At 47.1% G+C, this 20,483-nt stretch overlaps 1 protein-coding gene across 4 annotated transcripts in view; it reads left to right on the plus strand.

Annotated features, from left to right (window-relative positions):
* Positions 1–762: 762 nt before the first annotated feature.
* The window catches only part of PIEZO2 (piezo type mechanosensitive ion channel component 2), a 471,722-nt gene continuing 452,001 nt past the window's right edge, over positions 763–20,483 (plus strand). For all 4 annotated transcript variants that reach the window (XM_028838161.2, XM_077975335.1, XM_028838162.2 and 1 more), the window contains exon 1: positions 763–1,822. In XM_028838161.2, the coding sequence (XP_028693994.2) occupies positions 1,759–1,822 (64 nt within the window). In that variant the 5' untranslated portion in view covers positions 763–1,758. The remainder of the gene's footprint in view (positions 1,823–20,483) is intronic.

Genomic DNA, 20,483 nt, shown 5'->3' on the forward strand with positions numbered 1-20,483 from the left:
ATGTCCGGAGAGACCCCTACCGTGCTCTAGCGAGTAGACCCAGGCACACTGCAGTCTCCCAGCTAGAGCCAGATTTCTCTAGATCTTGCCTAGAACAGGCAAAAAGGCGTGCACTAGGAGAAAGGGAGAATATTCTCAGTGCCAACGCTCTCTTTCCCCAGAGCCACGACAAGCAAGGAGCAAAGCTGAGGCGAAAACGAAGAGTTCCCCCAAATGCACAAAGTGGGTGCATATCTGTTGGGGAAAACCCGGAATTTCCCAGTCTATTCAGAATGGCAAGTTCTTGCTATGTGAAATACGGGCAGGGTTAATGGTGCGGATGAATTCGGCTCTATTCTTAATGCCAGTGTGGACCTGTGGACCCAGCAGAAGTGAGGGTCGCACAGCACTGTTCAAGCCCCTGGCTCCTCTCCTGCCGGGCCTGTGCGTTTCCCGCGGACCTTAAACGGTTCCTTGGTTTGGGCAAGCTCAGGGCCCGGCCGGGTGGACTGGATGCCAGGGTGCACCTCCGGAATGACAGGACCGCGCAGAGCCGCGGGGCTGCGGGAGCCAGTGGGGCAGGAGTGCCCGCGGAGGCCGAGCCAGGGCGCGCAGCCCACCTGCCAGGCCAGGCCGGGTCTCTCCCAGGCGCAGGAGCCGCGGGTGGGGGCTCGCCCTCCGCGCCGGTGCGAGGCTCTCCCTTCCCCGGCCGCTCAGGGGCGGGCTCGGCGCGCGCAGGCCCCGGAGCCGCCATCCCATTGGCCGCGGAACACGCCCGTCCCCGAGTGAGGGCTTCGAAAGTTTCATTGAAGGCGGAGAAGCGCGCGCCGCCGGGGAGCCCCGGCTGCGCGGCGAGGGCCAGGCAGTGAGGCGGCGGACCGGGGTCGCGCGGGGCGACGGGACGGCGCTGGCTTTTCTCTTGCGTTTCAAAGTGAGGCGGTGGAGGAGGGAGTGGGAGACCCACCCACCCGGTATGCGCTCTGGTCTCCATTGCTGCCCACGCTCGCGCCGTTCCTTCGAGTGAGGACGGGACTCGCAGCGCCGCGGGTGGACCGGACCCACAAGGCGTGCCCCGTGGTGGCGGGGATGGTTCTGCGCGCCTGGCAGCTGCCACCCCGGTCTCCCCGGCCCGAAGCTGGGGGACGCAGGGGCTGAGCTGCGCTGCCGCTTGGGGATCCGCCGCGGGCCGCCCGGGGGCTGGAGGGCGAGACTCCGAGAGCAGCTCCGAGAGCCGGGGCCGAGGCCAGAGCGCGGCAGCCCGTGTGGGCAGCGGAGACGAGGCCGGGCGAAGGAGACGCGGTGGCTTCGGAGGGGCTTCCAAATAGAAGATTCCCCGGCCGCCCCCGAACGACGCCCCGGGAGCCGGGCGGTAGCGCAGCGCGCCCTTCTCGCCCCCTTTGCTCGCCGCGCCGCCTCCCAGGACCCTCCCAAAGCGTCCCTCTCCAAGACCCCGGCACCAGCTACCCCTGAAGAAACCGCCGCTGCTGCCGGATCCGGGATTCACACTTCATGGGCCAGGCGCAGGGGGTCGGGCGCCGGGCTAGGTGGCCGCCAAGAGCCTGGTGAGGGGCTACCCGGAGCCCGGTGGGAGAGGGGCGGCCAGGAGCCCCGGGAGCGCGACCTCGGGGCGGAGAGAGCCGCGGCCCGCGCCGAGGCGATGCTCGGGTGGCTGCGAGCTGCCGGCGGCGAGAGACCATAGACGGGCATGGGCCTGGCGTCCCACCACCCCTAGCGACCCTCAAGCCTCGCCCTTCTGCTCCGACTCGCCGGACCGACGCGATGGCCTCGGAAGTGGTGTGCGGGCTCATCTTCAGGCTGCTGCTGCCCATCTGCCTGGCAGTAGGTGAGTCTGGTCCGCTCTCCGAGGGCACTTGAGGAGGACGAGGGGGGCGCCCGGGTGGGGGACTTCCTAACAAAGTGAAGGGCTCTGGTGCTCGGGGGTTCGGTTCGCGAGGCCGGCGGCGTCAGACGCGCGCTGTCCCTGGTGCGCAGCCGGGCTTTCTCACTTCCCACTCGGGCGCGCGATCGGGGTACCTCTCAACCGGATGCTCGGGATGGGCATGTGCTGGAAACTGTTTGTGTTGAATTTAGTTACACGTGGATTTCCTTTCGTGGAGTACTGACTTGTGCACTAAGGATGGCCATTGCTGTGGCTGGAAGGCGAATGCGTCCCCATCGTAGGTACAGTCAGGCTCCTACCTGCGCCCCTCGCCCCATTGACCCTGCAAGCGCAGCATGCTGTGCGTCCTGACGGCCCAGAGGCCATCTCTCCCAGACCCCAAATCCCAGCAACCATGAAGGAAGAAGTGAAGGACTCCGGTCATTCAAAAAAGAAAAAGAGGGACGAGGTACGGGGAGACATGCCTTGATGTTTCTTACTTATTGTTTTAAACCTCCACAAAAGCCCCTACTACAAAAGTGCTGGATACTAAGGCTATAGACCCCCCCAACACCTAGTCCCGCCCCCCAGCGACCGCCCTCTCCAGATTTTAAAGGGTTAGAAAGCAGGGTTGGAACTCCTTGGGACTGGCAAGGGCTCAGGGAGGACCGCAAGGGAGACTCCTTGACGCCCAGACAAGCATTGCACCGTTTCCCCAGGACTGGCCTGGCGTGCAAAGCAACTGGGTGCTGCGTTCTGGGAGTCGGACGGTTTCTGAGCTTCTCCTCAATCAGGCAGTGCGTGCCTGTGACATTGAATTCCTCGCCTAAGAATGACGGACCCCGGCGCCTTGCTCTCACTCTCACCAACAAGAGCTAGGACGTAGAGCGCTTTCACCAAGTAGTAACTGCATTTACAGAGGGTGTGACCTTCGCAGAAAAGGCCACCTTTTGCATCTTGACCGAGGTTGATGACTCGGCATCTTGCCAGAGGTTGAGCACACCTGTGTTAAATGTTTGCTTTGTGCAAGCAATCGAATGGGGGCTCTAGTGTGATTGGTGACGGTCAGGACAGTTACCGGGAGAGTTTTTGTAACACTTCGTGAGTGAAGAATCTGGGAGATGTCTTTTCTATAAACCTCATCGGAAAACCCAGAAAGGCGCTCCCAGTGGAAAGAAGGTGTGGCCACGCGGGGTCCCTGGGCAGCAGGAGGGACCCGCGGGTGGGTGCTGGCCTCCTTCTCTGCTTTGCAGTTTGAGTTTCCATTTTGCAGGGGTCTAATCTCACTCGCACAGATGAAGAGCTAAGCTTCCACAAAGCGGATATGTACCTCTCTCCCCGCCAGCTTGAAAAGCGATTTGGGAAAGGGATTCTTCAGGTGCCTTACAGAGGGTGTCACTGTTCAGGGATCATCTTTGTATCCTAAGCATTTGGCACTGTGCCTGGCACATTTACTGTTTGTGAATTTTGGAAGCTAGTGATCGAGTTAACAAGGGGCTTTTTGCATGAAGCGTGATTTGTGATCCTCAATGCAGACCGGGGAGGGGTCCTGGGGAGTGGCACTAAGGTTAAAGGCCGCTCTCCTCCCTCCCAGTCCCTCTATCGGCCGTCTCCTCCCCACTGTTCCTGGAGGATGGACACCCTCTTCCCCAGCCCCCGTCTCCATCTCCAAGGGACAGCAGCTCACTGTGACTGTTGGAAGAGTTAGGCAGGTGGTTCCCTGCAGCCCGCTTGGTCCACTCTGTGACTTGCACCAGTGGCGGAATGACGTTCCAGCAACAATTGCCTGCGACCTTGCTCTGAGCATAGGCTCTTGCAGGTTGGGCTCCCTTACCTGCCTCCAAGCCCCACAGCCGCTGGGGTTGGGATTCTGTCAGTCCTACTAAAGGCTGGTGGCCTGTGCTACAAACTCCTTCAGTAGGGCTGTAGTACTCTGCCCTCCCAAGGGGAGCTGACCTGGCTCACGGCATTCCCAGCTTGGGTTGCTGGCCCCGGGGTGTGGGGCAAGTGACTCTGCAGCCAGGGTGGAGGTGAGGGACTGGGGTCTGGACTCAGTGCTGCCTCTCCCCACTGGGACCCCCACACAGCTTCTTCTGTGGTGCCAGCACACTGTTCACCTCCTGCTGGCTGGCTTGTACCCCAGGGCAGGCTGGGGGCTCTGGCTGCCTGAGTCCATTTTGATCCTGGACTTTCTTGGGAGGAGCTGGGATTCCAGGGGCGACAAGATAGTAACCTTGGCCGACTCGCAAACTGCTTCCTCCCTGGGGGACAGCTGAGTCTGCCCAGGAGATTCTGGGGCTGCCTTCCTTGTCCAACTCATTCTTCAGGACTCCCACACCTCTCTGAGTTCAGGGAGACTAACCTGGGTGTGTGTGTGTGCATGACTGTCTAAGAGTTTGTGTGAATGTGAGTTTGAGTGCATAAATGTGAGTGTGCACATGTGTGAGGAGTATGTGTGAGTGTGAGTATGAGTGTGTGGGGGTTTAGAAGGTAGTGGTCCCACTTGCTCAGCCTGAAACCTGTTGCTTTCCCATGCCCTAGGAAAAGCCTCATCCAGGAGAAAGCAGAGGAGGTGGACTGGCCCCTGGCTGGAAGAGAGCCTGAGCTCCCTGGGAGACCTGACCCTAGGGACCCCTTTACGTGTTGGGTGCTTAGAACAGATGACCTGCATTCTGGAAAATTATTGACCTCTTCTAATCATGATACTTACTTACAGGGATGAAAGAGGGCTGAGCAGATATGCCACCTTATTTTACCATTTGATTCTTTTCTGCAAGAAGTGGAGATTTCCAAGGTTATTGGAGGGTTTTCAGGTCTGCCTACTCCCAAGGTGCTACTAAGTCAAATATTCAGGTTTCTCTCCTGCGCATAGTGAATGCAAAGGTCTACTTGCCATTAGAATCGATTTTACAGTTTAGCCATCTATTTTTATATCTGGAGAAGGCAACCTTCAAAGCTAAGCCTTTGCAGAAGCTTTTACATATTTTCCTTTAAACTCATCTCTCTAACGCTGATGTTGAAATTTTCCTGCACCGAAATTCCTAGCCTTTTTACTTAATGATAGATGTTAAAAATTAACTGCTATTGTGTTTAATCTAATGGTTACAGATTTTTCCCTATAAGAGAAATTTTAAGGGAAATGATAAGTGAAATCCAGGCCTCTTCAGTGCAGATGTTATGTGATTCGTGAGTGTTAAAAGCAAAACAAAACCATAATAGAATATGTTATTTACCATCCAAAATGAACATCTGGTGACGGATATGCATATAGTCATAGCCACCAAACATTTTAAATATCTCCCAAATTATCTGTGACTAATTGCTAGTCATCTGATTATTTTTCTTACACATAATACACAAAAAGGTAAAGACTTCCCATATTATGCAATCTCTAATAATTATGATAACTGATAGTTTTTGAACATTTTACAAATGTTTTACATTTATCTTTTTATCTTTTACATTTTATCTTCTTTTAACATGATTGTACTATATCACCGATCTTTAGGTTTATGATTTTTTTTGAGAGTCAAGAAGGCACTGGTCTATTTGTTTTTAATTCATGATCTTGATCGTTTATTCCGTCTTGCCCAGTGTTGCCTGGAGTTCCCTAATGTCTTGCCTGGAAGAAATGACTTACACATTTTCAGGGGGAGGAAAGGGGAAGCCTCGCTTGGGAGAACAGGAGATTAGAGACCATGGCTGCCTGTCCCCTAAAACAAGCAATCAGAGCTTAGGAAAGAGCAGAGCAGAAAAGGGGACTGTGTCCCACAAACAAGAATCACCCAGTCAATTGGTGCTCTGAAAACAATATTCAAATCAGGAAGAATCTCTAAAACTTCCTTTAAGGATAGTTGGATTAAAGCGTGAGTGAAAATATGGGCTCACTTTTGAAATATATATCAATCATATAGCTAATCATAATTTTCTCTTTACAGCATGATACATTTTCCTTGTGTAATGTATATCATTTTGAAATCACACTTCCACACAGTCCAGAATTACAAATGAAGCTAACGTTTGTGTGATCAGCATTGGCCTCCCCTATCACAGTGGCTGTAGCTCTCAGTGGTAGGTGGCTGCAGCTGCCAAAGGATTCATGGAAAGCATTTAATAAAGTAACTTACTTTTCTGTCACCCTTTCTCAGCCTTATATAAGTAGATACTATTTATCAAGTTCAGAAATGAAAAAAGGAACAGCGGAAAGGATCAGAAATTTAGAGCTTATTTCTAAAATAAAATATTTCATTCACACAGATGGGCACGAGCATGTTGTCTCCTGAGCTGTGGGGGCTGGAGCTAGGTGTCCATCCGGTTGCTTTGTAAGTGTGTCTGTTTCTTTACGGGTGATGTGGGTTTGTTTATAGTCAGAGATAAGCAGATGACTTTGGACTTTACCTTTGAGGGAGGATGATGTTGCCACTGGGCAGTTTAAGAGGCTCTCATTGACATCATGGCTCTGCCCTTTACTGTGTGATTGTGGAGTTCCTTTTGTTTCTCTTTTCTTTCTGTAAAATGGAGATATTCACATTTCCTTCCTTGCATGGTTGTGATAGTGTGCACAGCACAACTTGTATAAAGCCTGACACACAGCAGGCGCTGCCTTACCTCTATGAAGATGAGCAGAGAGCAGAATGCTCAGGCGATGTCTCAGTCAAAATTAACAGACTAGGAGGTAAGAGCATGGACCAGGAGAAGCCTGACCTGAGGATGTGGGATTCATGGGACAGCAACTTAGTGCCTTCCTAGAGCCAAATTATGTGTGTGTGTGTGTGTGTGTGTGTGTGTGTGTGTGTGTGTGAGAGAGAGAGAGAGAGAGTGTGTCTGTGTGTGTGTGTTGATTTTTAATTCTCAGGATTTTTCTAACCAGTTTTACTCAATATTCCAAATCTAAAGTTGCATTCTTCTGATAAAGTAATAGGACTTAAAAACAATATTTAAAACAATTACATATTGTTCTCACTAGAACAATACTGATGATGTTTACTTTTGTCTTTCAGCATCATTTTTATGGTCTTTAATGTGATTTTATTTCTAACATGTCATTTTCCTTTTGGGTCCTTGTGTTACTAACAGTTAATTGTGTGTGAAGTTACGTAGTAATGATGTTTATGATATTATGCTTTTTTGCATAAATATTCAGGAGAACTTAGAATAGCATAAGCCCATCTGGATATTGAAGAACAGTTGATGAAGAACAATATGATGATACCATGTGTACAATCTACAACATTAGAGCTTGTAAGGTTTTTGATTTAAACAGTTGTCTTGAGAATATGGAATCAAACAAAATAAAAAAACTCATTGAAATGAGGCTAAACACAAAAATATTGGGAAAAAAATTGTTTTTGAGGTAATCTCGCACTGTTGCCCAGGCTGGATTGCAGTGGCACGATCTTGGCTCACTGCAACCTCCACCTCCCGGGTTCAAGCAATTCTCCTGACTCAGCCTCCTGAGTAGCTGGGATTACACGCGTGCACCACACCACCCCACTCCGCTAATATTTTGTATTTTTAGTAGAGACGGAGTTTCACCATGTTGGCCAGGCTGGTTTTGAACTCCTGAGTTCAAGTGATCCTCCTGCCTTGGCTTCCCAAAGTACTGGGATTACAGGCGTGAGCCACCACGCCTGGCCTGGAAAACATCTTTTAAATGTTTGGCTGTCAGTCGAGGTTTATCATATTCCTCAGAGCTTCCACTTGACCTTCCAGACCTGTCTAGGATGTGACGAAATCAAAATGATGAGAAGTACAGACTGAACATTGTGAAAAGCCCATCGGACATACAGTTTCTAATAACTTCATAATTTCTGAACTGTCTAGTAATTATCTAATAGGCATAGAACATTTAGCTAAATTATTTTTAAAATTTAAGAGCAACATATAGCTTTGCATTTTTTCAATGTGTTGGGTTTTTAAAAGAAAATATATATAACAGTTACCAGCTTATAAAATGTTTCATTGCGCCTGCAGCATATACATATAATTTTTACTTGCCTTGCTTTATCGTATAGGATGGTGAAGTTTTCTGGTTATGACTTGCTATTTTTAAATTCCCCTTTTGTGCTGTACTGTTTGGGCACAATCCTGCATTAAACTAGGATACTGTGGATAGACATGTTTCAACTCCTTTTGTATATGAACTTGCAAATTATAGACATATTTTACAAAAAAGGAATGGATTTGGCCTATCTGTGAGGTTAGGTCTGCCAGAAACTACTTAGGCTTTCTGTGGTCATTTCACCAGTCACCTGGAGGGGGAAGCTTTTGCTGAGCCCTTCGCTGCTGTCTTCAGGAGTGATTTCATTCTGCAACCTAAACTCAGGTTATTGTCTCCCCAGTATTGTTGCCAACTCTGAACTCTCCACCCCACTTTAGATTCAACTTGGTCAACACCAAGCATCCTGTCTCCCCGGGGCCTTCTCTGGTGTGTGCTCAGAAGAGTTCTAGGTCAAGTGAACAAGCTCCCCTTCTGCTACTTAGCCTGCACGTTTGTGACGAGACTGTGGGTGCCACTGCTGCCTTGGGTGCCAGCGCTGTCCACACCAAGCACCCCATTCATGGGCACGCCTCTAAGTTTTGCCCTTAAGCTTTCATCTCGGTCCACATATGTATTATGTGGCTCTACATCCTGTGCACCCTGCAGCTTGCGGAACCTCAGGCCTCCAACCTGGCCTCTTGGCCTTATTCCATTTTTACCCTGTGTGGTGCCAGATGTGCCTTCCCCTGCCCTAAGCCCCCCAGAATCTGTTCTTCCGAGAAGCGTAGTTGGGGCTTTTCTCAGTGGTCAGTTACATTCCAGCCTTAACCTTGGTCAAACCAGTCAATCCATTGTTACCCTTCTCCCTTAAATACACCACTTGGTCTTTAGCCCAATAGGCTTGTAGTCCTGACTGGCAGCAAATAGGCTCTTTTCTTCAGTTGATAGAAGGCCCTGTCAGCCAGTTCTAAGCAAAGACAATTCTGTTCTTCTTGAGTTCTCTTTTCCATGTAGGTTTCTCGGCATAATGACGCTTGGATAAGACAAACTTAGTCTGTCTCCCCTGATAGTCAAAATGCAGGTGATTGGAGCAGGTATGTTAACTCTGCTTAATGAAGTTTCCCAGGGCTGCAGCCATGCTCTTCTATCCCACATGGGTTGCACTCCTCTGCACGGTTCAAGACAGCCTGTTACCACGTCCACATCAAGCTGAAGGCTGGAGGAAGCAGATGCAGAAGGAACACTCCTTCCCCACCCTCTGTGAGTACAGCCAGGAAGCTGCAAGGATCACTTCGGCTCACATCCAGTTAGCCTGAGTTTAGTGATCTTCTCCACCTACCTAACTGTAAAGGAAGCCGGGAAATGTCGTTCTTATTTTGGTGGATAATGTGCTCAGCTAAAATGGGAAAGGTGGGTCTGTGGCCATGACAGAGAGTGGATATTAGCAGCAATAACAGTGTCATCTATGCCTCCTGTAGGTGAAGGTAACTTAGTGTGCCTGGCAGACACCACTGACATTTTTCTGAGGATCTATGCCGACACCCCTCTTTGCTTCTAGACCTTTAGCTAGACTCAAGTCCCTTGGCTTCTAAAGATGAGGCACAAAGTATGATCCATGAGATCTGTACTCCAAAACAACATGAGTTTCTCAGTTTAGACAGAAATCAGAGGAACGTGTGTGGGAATGGGTATTAGGGTGTGGAATAATGATGCGAGGAACATGAAGTTGGATCGGTCAGTGTTGTACCTCCAGGGCTTAGAAAGGGCTCTGGCAGTTTGGTTGGTGGCAGAAACACGCACCAAAATGTGGCCTACACGAAATGAATTTGAAATGCCAGAGCTGCCTCGGTATGCCATAGCGGAAGGGATCCAAGGGCTGAGGGAGATTGGGATGTTACAGTGGATTTATCATAAAAGATCTGCTCATCCACCTTGGGAGGGTGCAGAGGACACACTTCCACCACAAGTGTGGGGAAAAAAATTTGTGAAGGGAGCCTCAGGTGTCCATGAAGAGCTCTGGGGCTGCTCTTCTCTGCCGGTCAGAGATTGCAGTGGAAGCTGCTGCCACTGACTGCGGGTCCTTAAGGGCAGCAGGGATGGTTGGATCCCGGATGGTGGGGCCATGTCTGCAGCAGGGATGGTTGGATCCCGGATGGTAGGGGCCATGTGATCATCAAAGACTGAGTGGGTGTGTTGCCATCATGGGGGACAGCGGAGTCAAAGCAGCAATCTGAACAGCCTGACTTGGGGGTCCTACAGCATTGGGCAGGTGGTCATGGTGTCCCTAGAAGAGAACTCGATGGGCAGTCTACTGAATTCTGACGTGATCTCTATAAGCAGAAGAGTTCTAGGTCAAGTGAACAGAAATCTATCTTAAATTACCAAAGGAAAGACTCACGGTCCCTCAATCAATTCCCAGATTCGAGTCTCAGAGCCCTTTAAAGGAAAGGGAGGCCGGTGACCCGACTACATTGCTGATTACATTTTTATTTTACTTCTCCCAACCCATTTCTTTGAGTAACAAGTATCTTCATTTGAAGTGCAAATACCTGTGAAAAGATAAAATGGCTATTTATTAGGTCAAATAGCTTATTTGTTCCCATCGTCTAGCTGGGATGGGATGGACATTTTAAATAAATGGGAGAGAGAGTATCTAAATTGTGGGTACAGGTATGATCTAGATGCCCACCTATTTTTAGAGCGTCATAATATCACTGGGCAATTAGGGGCTTATCAAGAAGACTTCCAACACAGAAAGTAGCACATCTTTCTCGGGGCCTGCTCTAGGGCACACCAGAAACAATACAAAAATTCTTTCTCTTCCTCCTTTTATTTGCATTACATGGTTTCTGGTGTTCAAGGTGAAATGCACCATCTTGACTAAGAGCCCCAGCTCTAAAGCCAGGTTATTTGAGTACTGATCTTGGCTCTGTCATTCAGCTGTGTGACCTTGTTTAAGTTGTTTGACCTCTGTTTTTGAGATATTTCATCTGGAACATGATAATAATAGAACCTAGCTCAGAGGATTGTTGCAGAGCTTAGATGTCAGTGCTTATAAAGTGCTTCGAGCAGTGCCTGACATACGGTAAATACTCAGTAAATAGTTGCTCTTATTAATAGCTCCAGACTCAGAAGTTAGGCATGATTATGAGTAAAACATTGGCTAGTGTGAGTCCTTCTCATCAAGAGCAGAACAGTTTCAATGGGCAGATAATTTAGAGAACCAGTCAACTTACAAGAAACTTTGGAACATGACCCATTTAATTTAGAGAACCAATCAACTTACAAGAAGCTTTGGAACATGACCCATTGAAAGTTGAGAATGGTCTTGTCTTTGCTCTCTTCTCCCCAGTCAGATACATCAGAAAGCCTCTCTGCTATGGTTCATGGTTACCTTTGATACAGTGTGACTTCTTTTCTCCTTTAATTCTTCTTCCCAGGCAGAAGGATTTGTTCCTTCTGTGTTCACCCGCCACTTTGTTCATACTCATTACAGAGTGTTATATTAAAATTTAGTTCTAGGATCACTCTCTTTCCTTCTATGTGTCTGTAGGTTCAGGGATCTTGTATAGTCCTTGTTGATATCCCCAGCACGGAACTTACTCTTCAACATACAGATAACAGTCGTTTGAAAACATCTTTTGACCGAGTGCAGTGGCTCACGACTGTAATCCGAGCACTTTCGGAGGCTGAGGAGGGTGGATCGCCTGAGCTCAGGAATTCGAGAGCATCCTGGGGAACATGGTGAAAGCCCGTCTCTGCTAAAATACAAAAAGAATAGCTGGGTGAGGTGGCACGCGCCTGTAGTCCCCGCTACTTGGGAGGCTGAGGCACGAGAATCACTTGAGCTGCAGGGGTGGAGGTTGCAGTGAGCCGAGATTGTGCCACCGCACTCTGGCTTGGGCTACAGAGTGAGGCTTGGTCTCAAAAAACAAACAAACAAAACAACAATGACAACAAAAAAAACACACCTTATCTTTTGGATTGTAGGTTTTTCAAATTGTAAACATTACATCTGATCGTTACACAGCAGCTACCCAGCAAGGACTGTAATACCCAGGAACACTGAAGAAATATTTACCAATTGACTAATTAAAACATTCACTGACTAATTTTTTTTTTCTCTTGAGCATCTCAGAAGTCTGAAAATAGAGTTAGGTCTAGTTTCCTATAGCGATTGGTTTTTAAGTCTTTGAATAGAAAATTTATAACAGCCTAATGTATACTCTGTGACTTTCATAAATGTGGATTGTATCAGGATGGCAATTAACACATTTTACTTGCTTTGCAGTGAACAGAGAAGGAAAAACCCATTTGACGATGGTAAAACTTGAGTCACATCCTTGAAATGCATATTATTTTTTAAAATGATTTTAGCTCTCCTGGAACCACACAAATCGATCTGTTTTCTCTTGCGGTCAAACCCTCTAGGTCAGCAGTTTGGCCACAGGTGCAGAAAAGGAGGCTGGATAAAGACCCTTAGCAAGCTGGTAATTGTGAACTGAAGCACCGTGGAAGTGAATTAGAGAGATGGGCAGAGTTGGGCCGTCCCTGCTGCTGCCACTTCCTTCCTCCTGCTGCGTTCCCTGGACTGTCCCTGCCGGGCAGCACTGGCTTTGACATTGCCGCGGGCACGCGGACCCCTGCTAGGGAGACTGGGCAGCACTTGGGTTGGAAAGGGCCCTGGTCTGAGGGTCTAACGAACAAATCTGGATCCTGTTCATAACGAGCTATGCGACTTTGCCAAGTTACAGTAACTCTCTATTTTTCAATTACATCATCTCTAGAATGAGGTGTTCAAGGCTAAGAAATATTTTCACAATTCTCAGGGTAATATTTCTGCACATGCCTTTTTTAATATTAAAAGGTATGGCCATAAATCACTGCTTTTTAACCTACATGCCAGAATTTTTATATCTAAATTGCTCTGGCCTTCTTAATAACCATCATATGTACATACACTTAGGACTTGCCCTCAAAGAAAGGTTAGGAACTGCTAAGAACAGTAATTTTTGTTACTATGTTAGAGATGTGGTTCAGGATTTTAGGAAACAGTTGGTTATGAAGGAGAGACATTCTAGTTTAGGCTCTGCACTTCTAATATTTCGATGATCCTCCCTCACCTGCTCGTAAAACAGAATCATGCAGACTGTGCACACCAGTGATGGGAATAGCATGAACAAGATGTGTAAGCATGTTTAGATTCGAATTGGCTTTGTGTATCTGCAGAAATAAAGGAGCTTCATCACCCATAGCTTATTACTAGACATGCCTTTAAAGAAAACCAAGCTGCATTACAGTTATTAATTGAAGCTAAGCAATCCTATAAGAACACAGGACGATATAAACAAGATTTGAGTCAGAAAAAGATATTGAGTGAAATACTGAATGTAATCAGTTGCAATATTACATTGACATTGTAGACTTTATGAGATCTCAGATAATTATATTATCCATAAAAAGAAAGGGAAGGCTGCACAAACACCTCAAGTGTGTGTAGGTCAGACTCACACTTGGGGCTCCCTACTCAGGTGTTGCCATCATGGCTCTAGCATTAGCTGTGGGGGTGTGAGCTTCCTGTTCTTTAACCCCCTCTCCTTCCTCTCATCAAACTAAATACTAGTTTTCAAACTAAATATTTTTCAAACTGAATATTAGAGCTTGCTCATGCTTAGTTAATCCTGACTCTTGTTGGCCTTGGGGCCCAAAATCAGTCCAGCTGGTAAGCAAGGAAATGTTCTTAGCTGGAGCCAGGCTTGCATTGCAGGCCAGACAAGTCTGCTGTAGCACACAACCTCTGGCAACCCATCCTCAGTCACAAGAGAAGATGAAAGGTCAGATTACAAGGCAATGAGAAGAGGGATCCTCATAAAATGGGCTTTGTTTCTTGTGAGCCAGTGTTTTCTAGAAAGTTCCAGCTCCTAGGATTTTTCATTAACGACCACAAACCTCTTGAGCAATAACTTTCAAAGCATGATCAGTTTTGCTGCAAAGCATCATCGTGGTTGCCATTGCATCGCCTTAGAGCCACACTGCATTTCTGACTCACTGCCTGACGCCCCCGCCTCATTCACTGGACTTCACTTATCACTATTTTGGGCTATTTTCAAACACTAAAGCCACCATCAAAGTGCAACAATTTCCTACCATGTAGGTTATTTTAAAAGATGTGACAGAGTCCCTAAAGCATTTCTTAAATTGGGTATCAAAATGTTTTGAGCAAATATCTTTAGAATAAGGGTATATTCTCCCAAAATTTATTAAGTAGAAGAAAACAAAGGTCAGATATTATCTTATGACACCAGTTGGTTGTCTATTCCAGTAGATCCATAGTCAGATTTGCAAATGGAATCTAGTTCTGGTATCTATGTTGGAAATGCATTGCTCATCTCCTAAGGAAGGAGAAGTATTCCAGTTAGACTCTTAATACCTTTGCAGGCCTAGGTGGGCGGATCATGAGGTCAGGAGATTGAGACCATCCTGGCCAACATGGTGAAACCTTGTCTCTACTAAAAATACAAAAATTAGCTGGGCGTAATGGTACGCACCTGTAGTCCCAGCTACTCGGTAGACTGAGGCAGGAGAATCGCTTGAACCTGGGAGGCGGAGGTTACAGTGAGCCGAGATCACGCCATTGCACTCTAGCCTGGGCAACAGAGCGAGACTCCATCTAAATAAATAAGTAAATAAATAAATCTTTGCAACGTGAGCCAAACTATAATGTTTTATAGCTTTGAATATGCATATAATGCATTTTCTTTAAAAGAGCATATTTGAAGTGTGAATTTAATAGCCCACTGGTGATTTTGTCTTCCAGTTGCTTTTTAAAATCATACTCTGATTTTGCTTAATTTTTTCTGCTTGCTCCCCTGCAATGAGATCTTGTACATTCCCCACCACACTCATACAGTCATCCAAGATGTTTATTCACCCAGCCTCTCCTGCCTTAAAATAGCCCTGGCTTTTGTTTACTCCAAAGTCAAAGGAAACTCATGTCTGATTTTTTGTTGATCCGTATCTGTTTATCACTTTTGACATTACTGCTTTCTAGGTTTCTTTTTTGGCTCTTGCCCAAAGGGAGTTTGAAAATTGTTTGAAATCTTATTTTGAAAGTCTAAATATTGTTATTTAGACTTTCCCATCTGTGTGTTCCTCATCCCAATTTTTGGCCCTTCATCTCCATCTCTTTTCTTAATGGAAACATAAGAAAAGATTTTTGTTTTTTTGCTTGCTTAATTTCTGCTTTCCCCTTAACAATTAAACAACACTGTGGATGGATGGGGAGTCAATATAAGAGGAGTTCAAAGCTTATCCATGGTGTCTGTAGTTCAGTGCTGATCCCCCTTGGGCACTGATTTTTGATTCTCCATTCTTCATCAAATCATGCTTTATTCTTTCTTCCCATGTAGCACCTTGAATTTTGTGATGTCATTCCTGTTGGGAAACATTTTTCTTTATTTTTATTTTATTTATTCAGTAATTTATGACAGTGAGATATTGAGTTTCATGATTAGGTCTTTTTGAGAAATGCTGGGCTAAGAGTTAAATGCTATACATGGCAAGTCTGTTCAGAGCTTAATGTCTACTGCAAATGGTGAATTTCTAAGAGTTTAGTACAACATGCAGTGTTTTCCAAACTTATCTGACCACAGAACCCCTATTTCTTACCCTTGACGCTAATGTCCTGGGAGCACACATTGGAAAATTCTAGACTTTTGGACTACCAGATAAACCAATGAAAGAGTGTATTTTTGGATGAGGGCCTTTTGGAAGACCAGAAATCTCACTTTTCAGGTGTGAGCATGAAGCTAACGCTGACTGGTGGTCACTGTCACAGCCAGGAGAGGGAAGGACAATTGGGACTGCCTTTTTCTTATGTGTGCTTGTGGACTTAGGTTTGTACTCTTTATTTTAGAAAAGCAAAGTGGCCAAAAAGAGAGAAACAGTCTTAGAAACTAGATATTCCAGCAGCTGTAGAACGCTGGAAAATAACCAGGCTACACACATTTGCAGGTGTAGCAGCAGCATAGTGGAAAACCAACAAGGGAGTTTCACACAGCATCCTGCTTCCCCTGCCACTGCTCGCGACTGGATGGCCACAGTGGCCTCCTGAGGGTCCTCCTGTTTCATATCCCTCTGTAATGTCCCTTCTCTATGTGCTGACCACATGGGTCTTTTCAACACTGAAGTCAGATACCATTCCTCTGCCTTAAACCCTCCAGCACTTTCTTGTTGCACTTAAACAGCAAACCCTAAATCCTTAGCTTGCCCTATAAACCCCCCGGCTCTTGCACCTTCTAACCACACTGGAATTATTTTTGTTACTCAGTGTATTAGTCAAAGTTCTCAGAACTAATACGATGTGTGTGTGTGTGTGTTTATGTGTGTGTATACATATGTGTATATATATGAGTTTATTAAGTATTAACTTATATGATCACAAGGTCCCACAATGGGCTGTCTGCAGGCTGAGGAGCAAGGAGAGCTAGTCTGACTCCCCAAATCTGAAGAACCTGGAGTCTGATATTTGAGGGCAGGAAGCATCCAGCATGGGAGAAAGATACAGACTGGGAGGCTGGGCCTGTCTCTCCTTTTCACGTTTTTCTGCCTGCTTTATGTTCACTGGCAGCTGATTAGATTGTGCCCACCAGTTTAAGGGTGGATCTGCCTTTCCCAGCCCACTGACTCAAATGTTCATCTCTTTTGGCAACACCCACACAGACACACCCAGGATCAATTCTCTGTATCCTTCAATCCAGTCAAGTTGACACTCAGTATTAACCATCATGAGTCCACCCCTTGTCAACTTGAACCCATACACATCTCCTGAGGTCTTCAAATAAAGACAATAATAAGGTCATAATTATGCCTACCGTAATACGACTATCCCTTGTATAACCGGAAACGTGCCAGTCTGCAACCCAAATACTATTACATAAAGTTAACAGTACTTAAATGCTGATATGAAGTCAATAAATCTTATGTCACATGATAAAGGAGAAAGGAAATAAAATGATTTTCTTAGTATAAGTGTGTACATGCACAAACATGTTTTTAGCAAAAGAAGGAGGAAATATGCCTAACAATTACACCTCGTTTCTGCAGCTGGTCACGTGGTCGTGGCTGGTATTGAAGACTACCTTTCTCTACTACCCATTCTGTATTCCCTTTGCCTTCAGCAGGCATCTCAGCAGGTCATGGTTTTTTCCTGGTGGAGTGACCCAGACCTTCATTCCTGAAGGGTTTGGGCCATTTGTAGTGCTGCCTGGTTTGGGCTGTTGTAGTTTCCCATTGACCTTAATCTAACAGGGCATGGTAATACTAAGAGATGCCCTAATGGATCTCCTGTATTCCATGCATACTGGAGATGACCCAGTGATTCTGGGTCAGTCACCCCAGCCAACACTATAACTCCCTTCTCAGCCTGTTGACCTAAAGGTAGGAGGAGCCCAAAGTTTCCAGGTGGCAGTCTTAACTCCCAGTTTAATGGAATTGTGTCTTCTGGTGGCAGCGTTCCTTCCTCTGGAACTAAGACCTCTAGGCCAGCAGAACGTAATGTCATGGGAACAGGAAGCAAACATTTTGCTAGTGGATCACCAGGGGTTGTGGTGAGTGGTGCCACTTCTACTTCCACCTCTTGATTCCTGGACATGTGAATCCTGGTTATTAGAGAAACAATACCATATATTGGATGTTGATTTGGAGCTTACATGGCCTTCTGGAGAACTTTGCCCGAGCCCTGCAAAGTATTATTACCTAGTTGGAGTTGTAATTGTGATTTCAAAAGGCCATTCCACTGTTCTATCAATCCACCTGCTTCAGAATGTTGGGGAACATGGTAAGACCATGTTGAATTCCATGAGCATGAGCCCACTGCCACACTTCTTTAGCCATAAAGTGAGTGCCTTGGTCAGAGGCAATGTTGTGTGGAATACCATATTGGTGGATAAGGCATTCCGTGAGTCCATGGATGGTAGTCTTGGCAGAAGCATTGTGTGCAGCATAGGCAAACCTATATACAGAGTAAGTGTCTATTCCAGTGAGAACAAACATCTGCCGTTTCCATGATGGAAGAGGTCCAATATAATCAACCTGCCACCAGGTAGCTGGCTGGTCACACTGAGGAATGGTACCATATCAAGGGCTCAGTATTGGTCTCTGCTGTTGGCAAATTGGGCACTCAGCAGTGGCCGTAGCCAGGTCAGCCTTGGTGAATGGAAGTCCATGTTGCTGAGCCCGTGTGTAACCTCCATCCCTGCCACCATGGCCCGTTGGTTCATGGGCCCATTGGGCGATGTCAGGGTGGCTGCGGAAAGAAGCTGAGTGATCCACAGAACGGGTCATCCTATCCACTTCATTATTAAACTCCTTTTCCACTGAGGTCACCTGGTGGTGAGCACTCACATGGGATACAAATATCTTCACAGTTTTTGACCACTCAGAGAGGTCTATCCGCATAGCTCTTCCCCAGATTTCTTTGTCACCAATTTTCCAGTCACGCTTCTTCCAAGTCCCTGACCATCCAGCCAAACCATTGGCTACAGCCCATGCATCAGTACATACTCACACATCTGGCCATTTCTCCTTCCGTGCAACATTCACAGCTAGATGCACGGCTCGGAGTTCTGCCCACTGGGAAGATTTCCCTTCACCGCTGTCCTTCAGGGATGTCCTAGAAAGGGGCTGGAGGGCTGCAGCTGTCCATTTCCACATGGTGCCTGCATGTCGTGCAGAACCGTCTGTGAACCAGGCCCTTGTCTTCTCTTCCTCTGTCAACTGATCATAGGGAACTCCCCATGAGACCTCGGTGCAGACTAGGGAGAGAAGGCAGGTGGCAGGAGTGGAGACCATCGACATTTGAGCCACTTCCTCATGTAACTTACTTGTGCCTTCAGGACCTGCTCGAGCCCAGTCATGTATATACCACTTCCATTTGATGATGGATGCTGCTGTGCATGACCCACTTTATGGCTAGATGGGTCAGAAAGCACCCAGTTCATGAGAGGCAGTTCAAGTCCCATGGTGACTTGATGACCGATAATCAAATGTTCAGTTTCCACCAAACTCCAGTAACAGGTCAACAGCTGTCTCTCCAAAGGGGAGTAGTTATCTGCATAAGATGTCAGAGCCTTGCTCCAAAATCCTAGAGGCCTTTGCTGTGATTAACCTATGGGGGCCTGCCAAAGGCTCCAAACAGCATCCCTATCTGCCACTGACGCCTCAAGCACCATTGGACCTGCTGGGTCACATGGCTCAAGTGTCAGAGCAGCTTGCACAGCAGCCTGGACCTGTTGCAGAGCCTTCTGTTCTGGACCCAACTCAAAATGGCAGCCTTTCGGGTCACTCGATAAATGGGCTGGAGTAACACACCCAAATGAGGAATGTGTTGCCTCCAAAATCCAAATAGGCCTAGTACCTCTTTCTTGGTTTTAGTAGGGGCCAAATGCAGCAACTTATCCTTTACCTTAGAAGGAATATCTGGACAGGCCCCACACCACTGGATCCATAGAAATTTTACTAAGGTTGAAGGTCCCTGAAATTTAGGAGGATTTATTTCCTTCCTCTGCCATGCAAATGTCTCTCCAATAAGTCCAGTGTTTTTGCTACTTCTTGCTCACTGGATCCAGTTAGCGTAATGTCATCAATGTAATGGACCAGTTTGATATCTTATGGAAGTGAAAAGCTATCAAGGTCTCCAAATAAGACTATGACACAAAGCCAGAGAGTTGATATACCTCTGAGGCAGTATGGTAAAAGTATATTGCTGGCCTTGCCAGCTGAAGGCAAATTGTTCCTCGTGGGCCTTATGGACAGGAATGGAGACAAAGGCATTTGCCAAGTCAATGGCCGCATACCAGGCACCAGCAGATGTGTTAATTTGCTCAAGCAGTGAAATCACATCTGGTACGGCTGCTGCAGTTGGAGTTACCACTTGGTTAAGCTTGCGATAAGATTGTCATTTTCAAAGATCCATCTGTCTTCTGCACAGGCCACATGGGAGAGTTGAACTGGAATGTGGTGGGAATCACCACCTCTGCATCTTTCAGGTCCTTGATGGTGGCACTAATCTCCGCAGTCCCTCCAGGGATTTGATGTTGTTTTTGATTGACTAGTTTTCTAGGTAGAGGCAGCTCTAATGGCTTCTGTTTGGCCTTCCCCACCATAGTAGCCCTCACCCTACTAGTCAGGGAGCCAGCATGGGGGTTCTGCCAGCCGCTGAGTATGTCTGTGCCAATTCTGCATTCTGGCATTGGGGAAAAGACCACAGGATGAGGCTGGGGACCCACTGGAACCACTGTAAGTCGGCCATGAGCTAACATTCTGTTAATTACCTGACCTCCATAAGCCCCTACTTTAACTGGAGCACCACGATGACATTTTAGGTCCCCTGGATCCACCGTCAGCTCAGAGCCAGTGCCAGTAGTCCCTGAAATGTCTGATCATTTCCCTTTCCTCAATGCACAGTTACCCTGGTGAAAGCCAGAGGTCTCCTTGGGGAAGGATGGGGGAAAGATTCACTGCATATATTGTCTGTAATGTAGTGGGGTTCTTCCTCAAGGGGACCCAGCCTCCCCTTCATTCAAGGGGTTCTGGGTCTGTAAACTGGCTCAAGTCTGGAAATTGAGGGGCTGATTCTGTTTTTAC

This window comes from Macaca mulatta, chromosome 18 (genome assembly GCF_049350105.2).
Source record: "Macaca mulatta isolate MMU2019108-1 chromosome 18, T2T-MMU8v2.0, whole genome shotgun sequence".
NCBI classification, from domain to species: Eukaryota; Metazoa; Chordata; class Mammalia; order Primates; family Cercopithecidae; genus Macaca; species Macaca mulatta.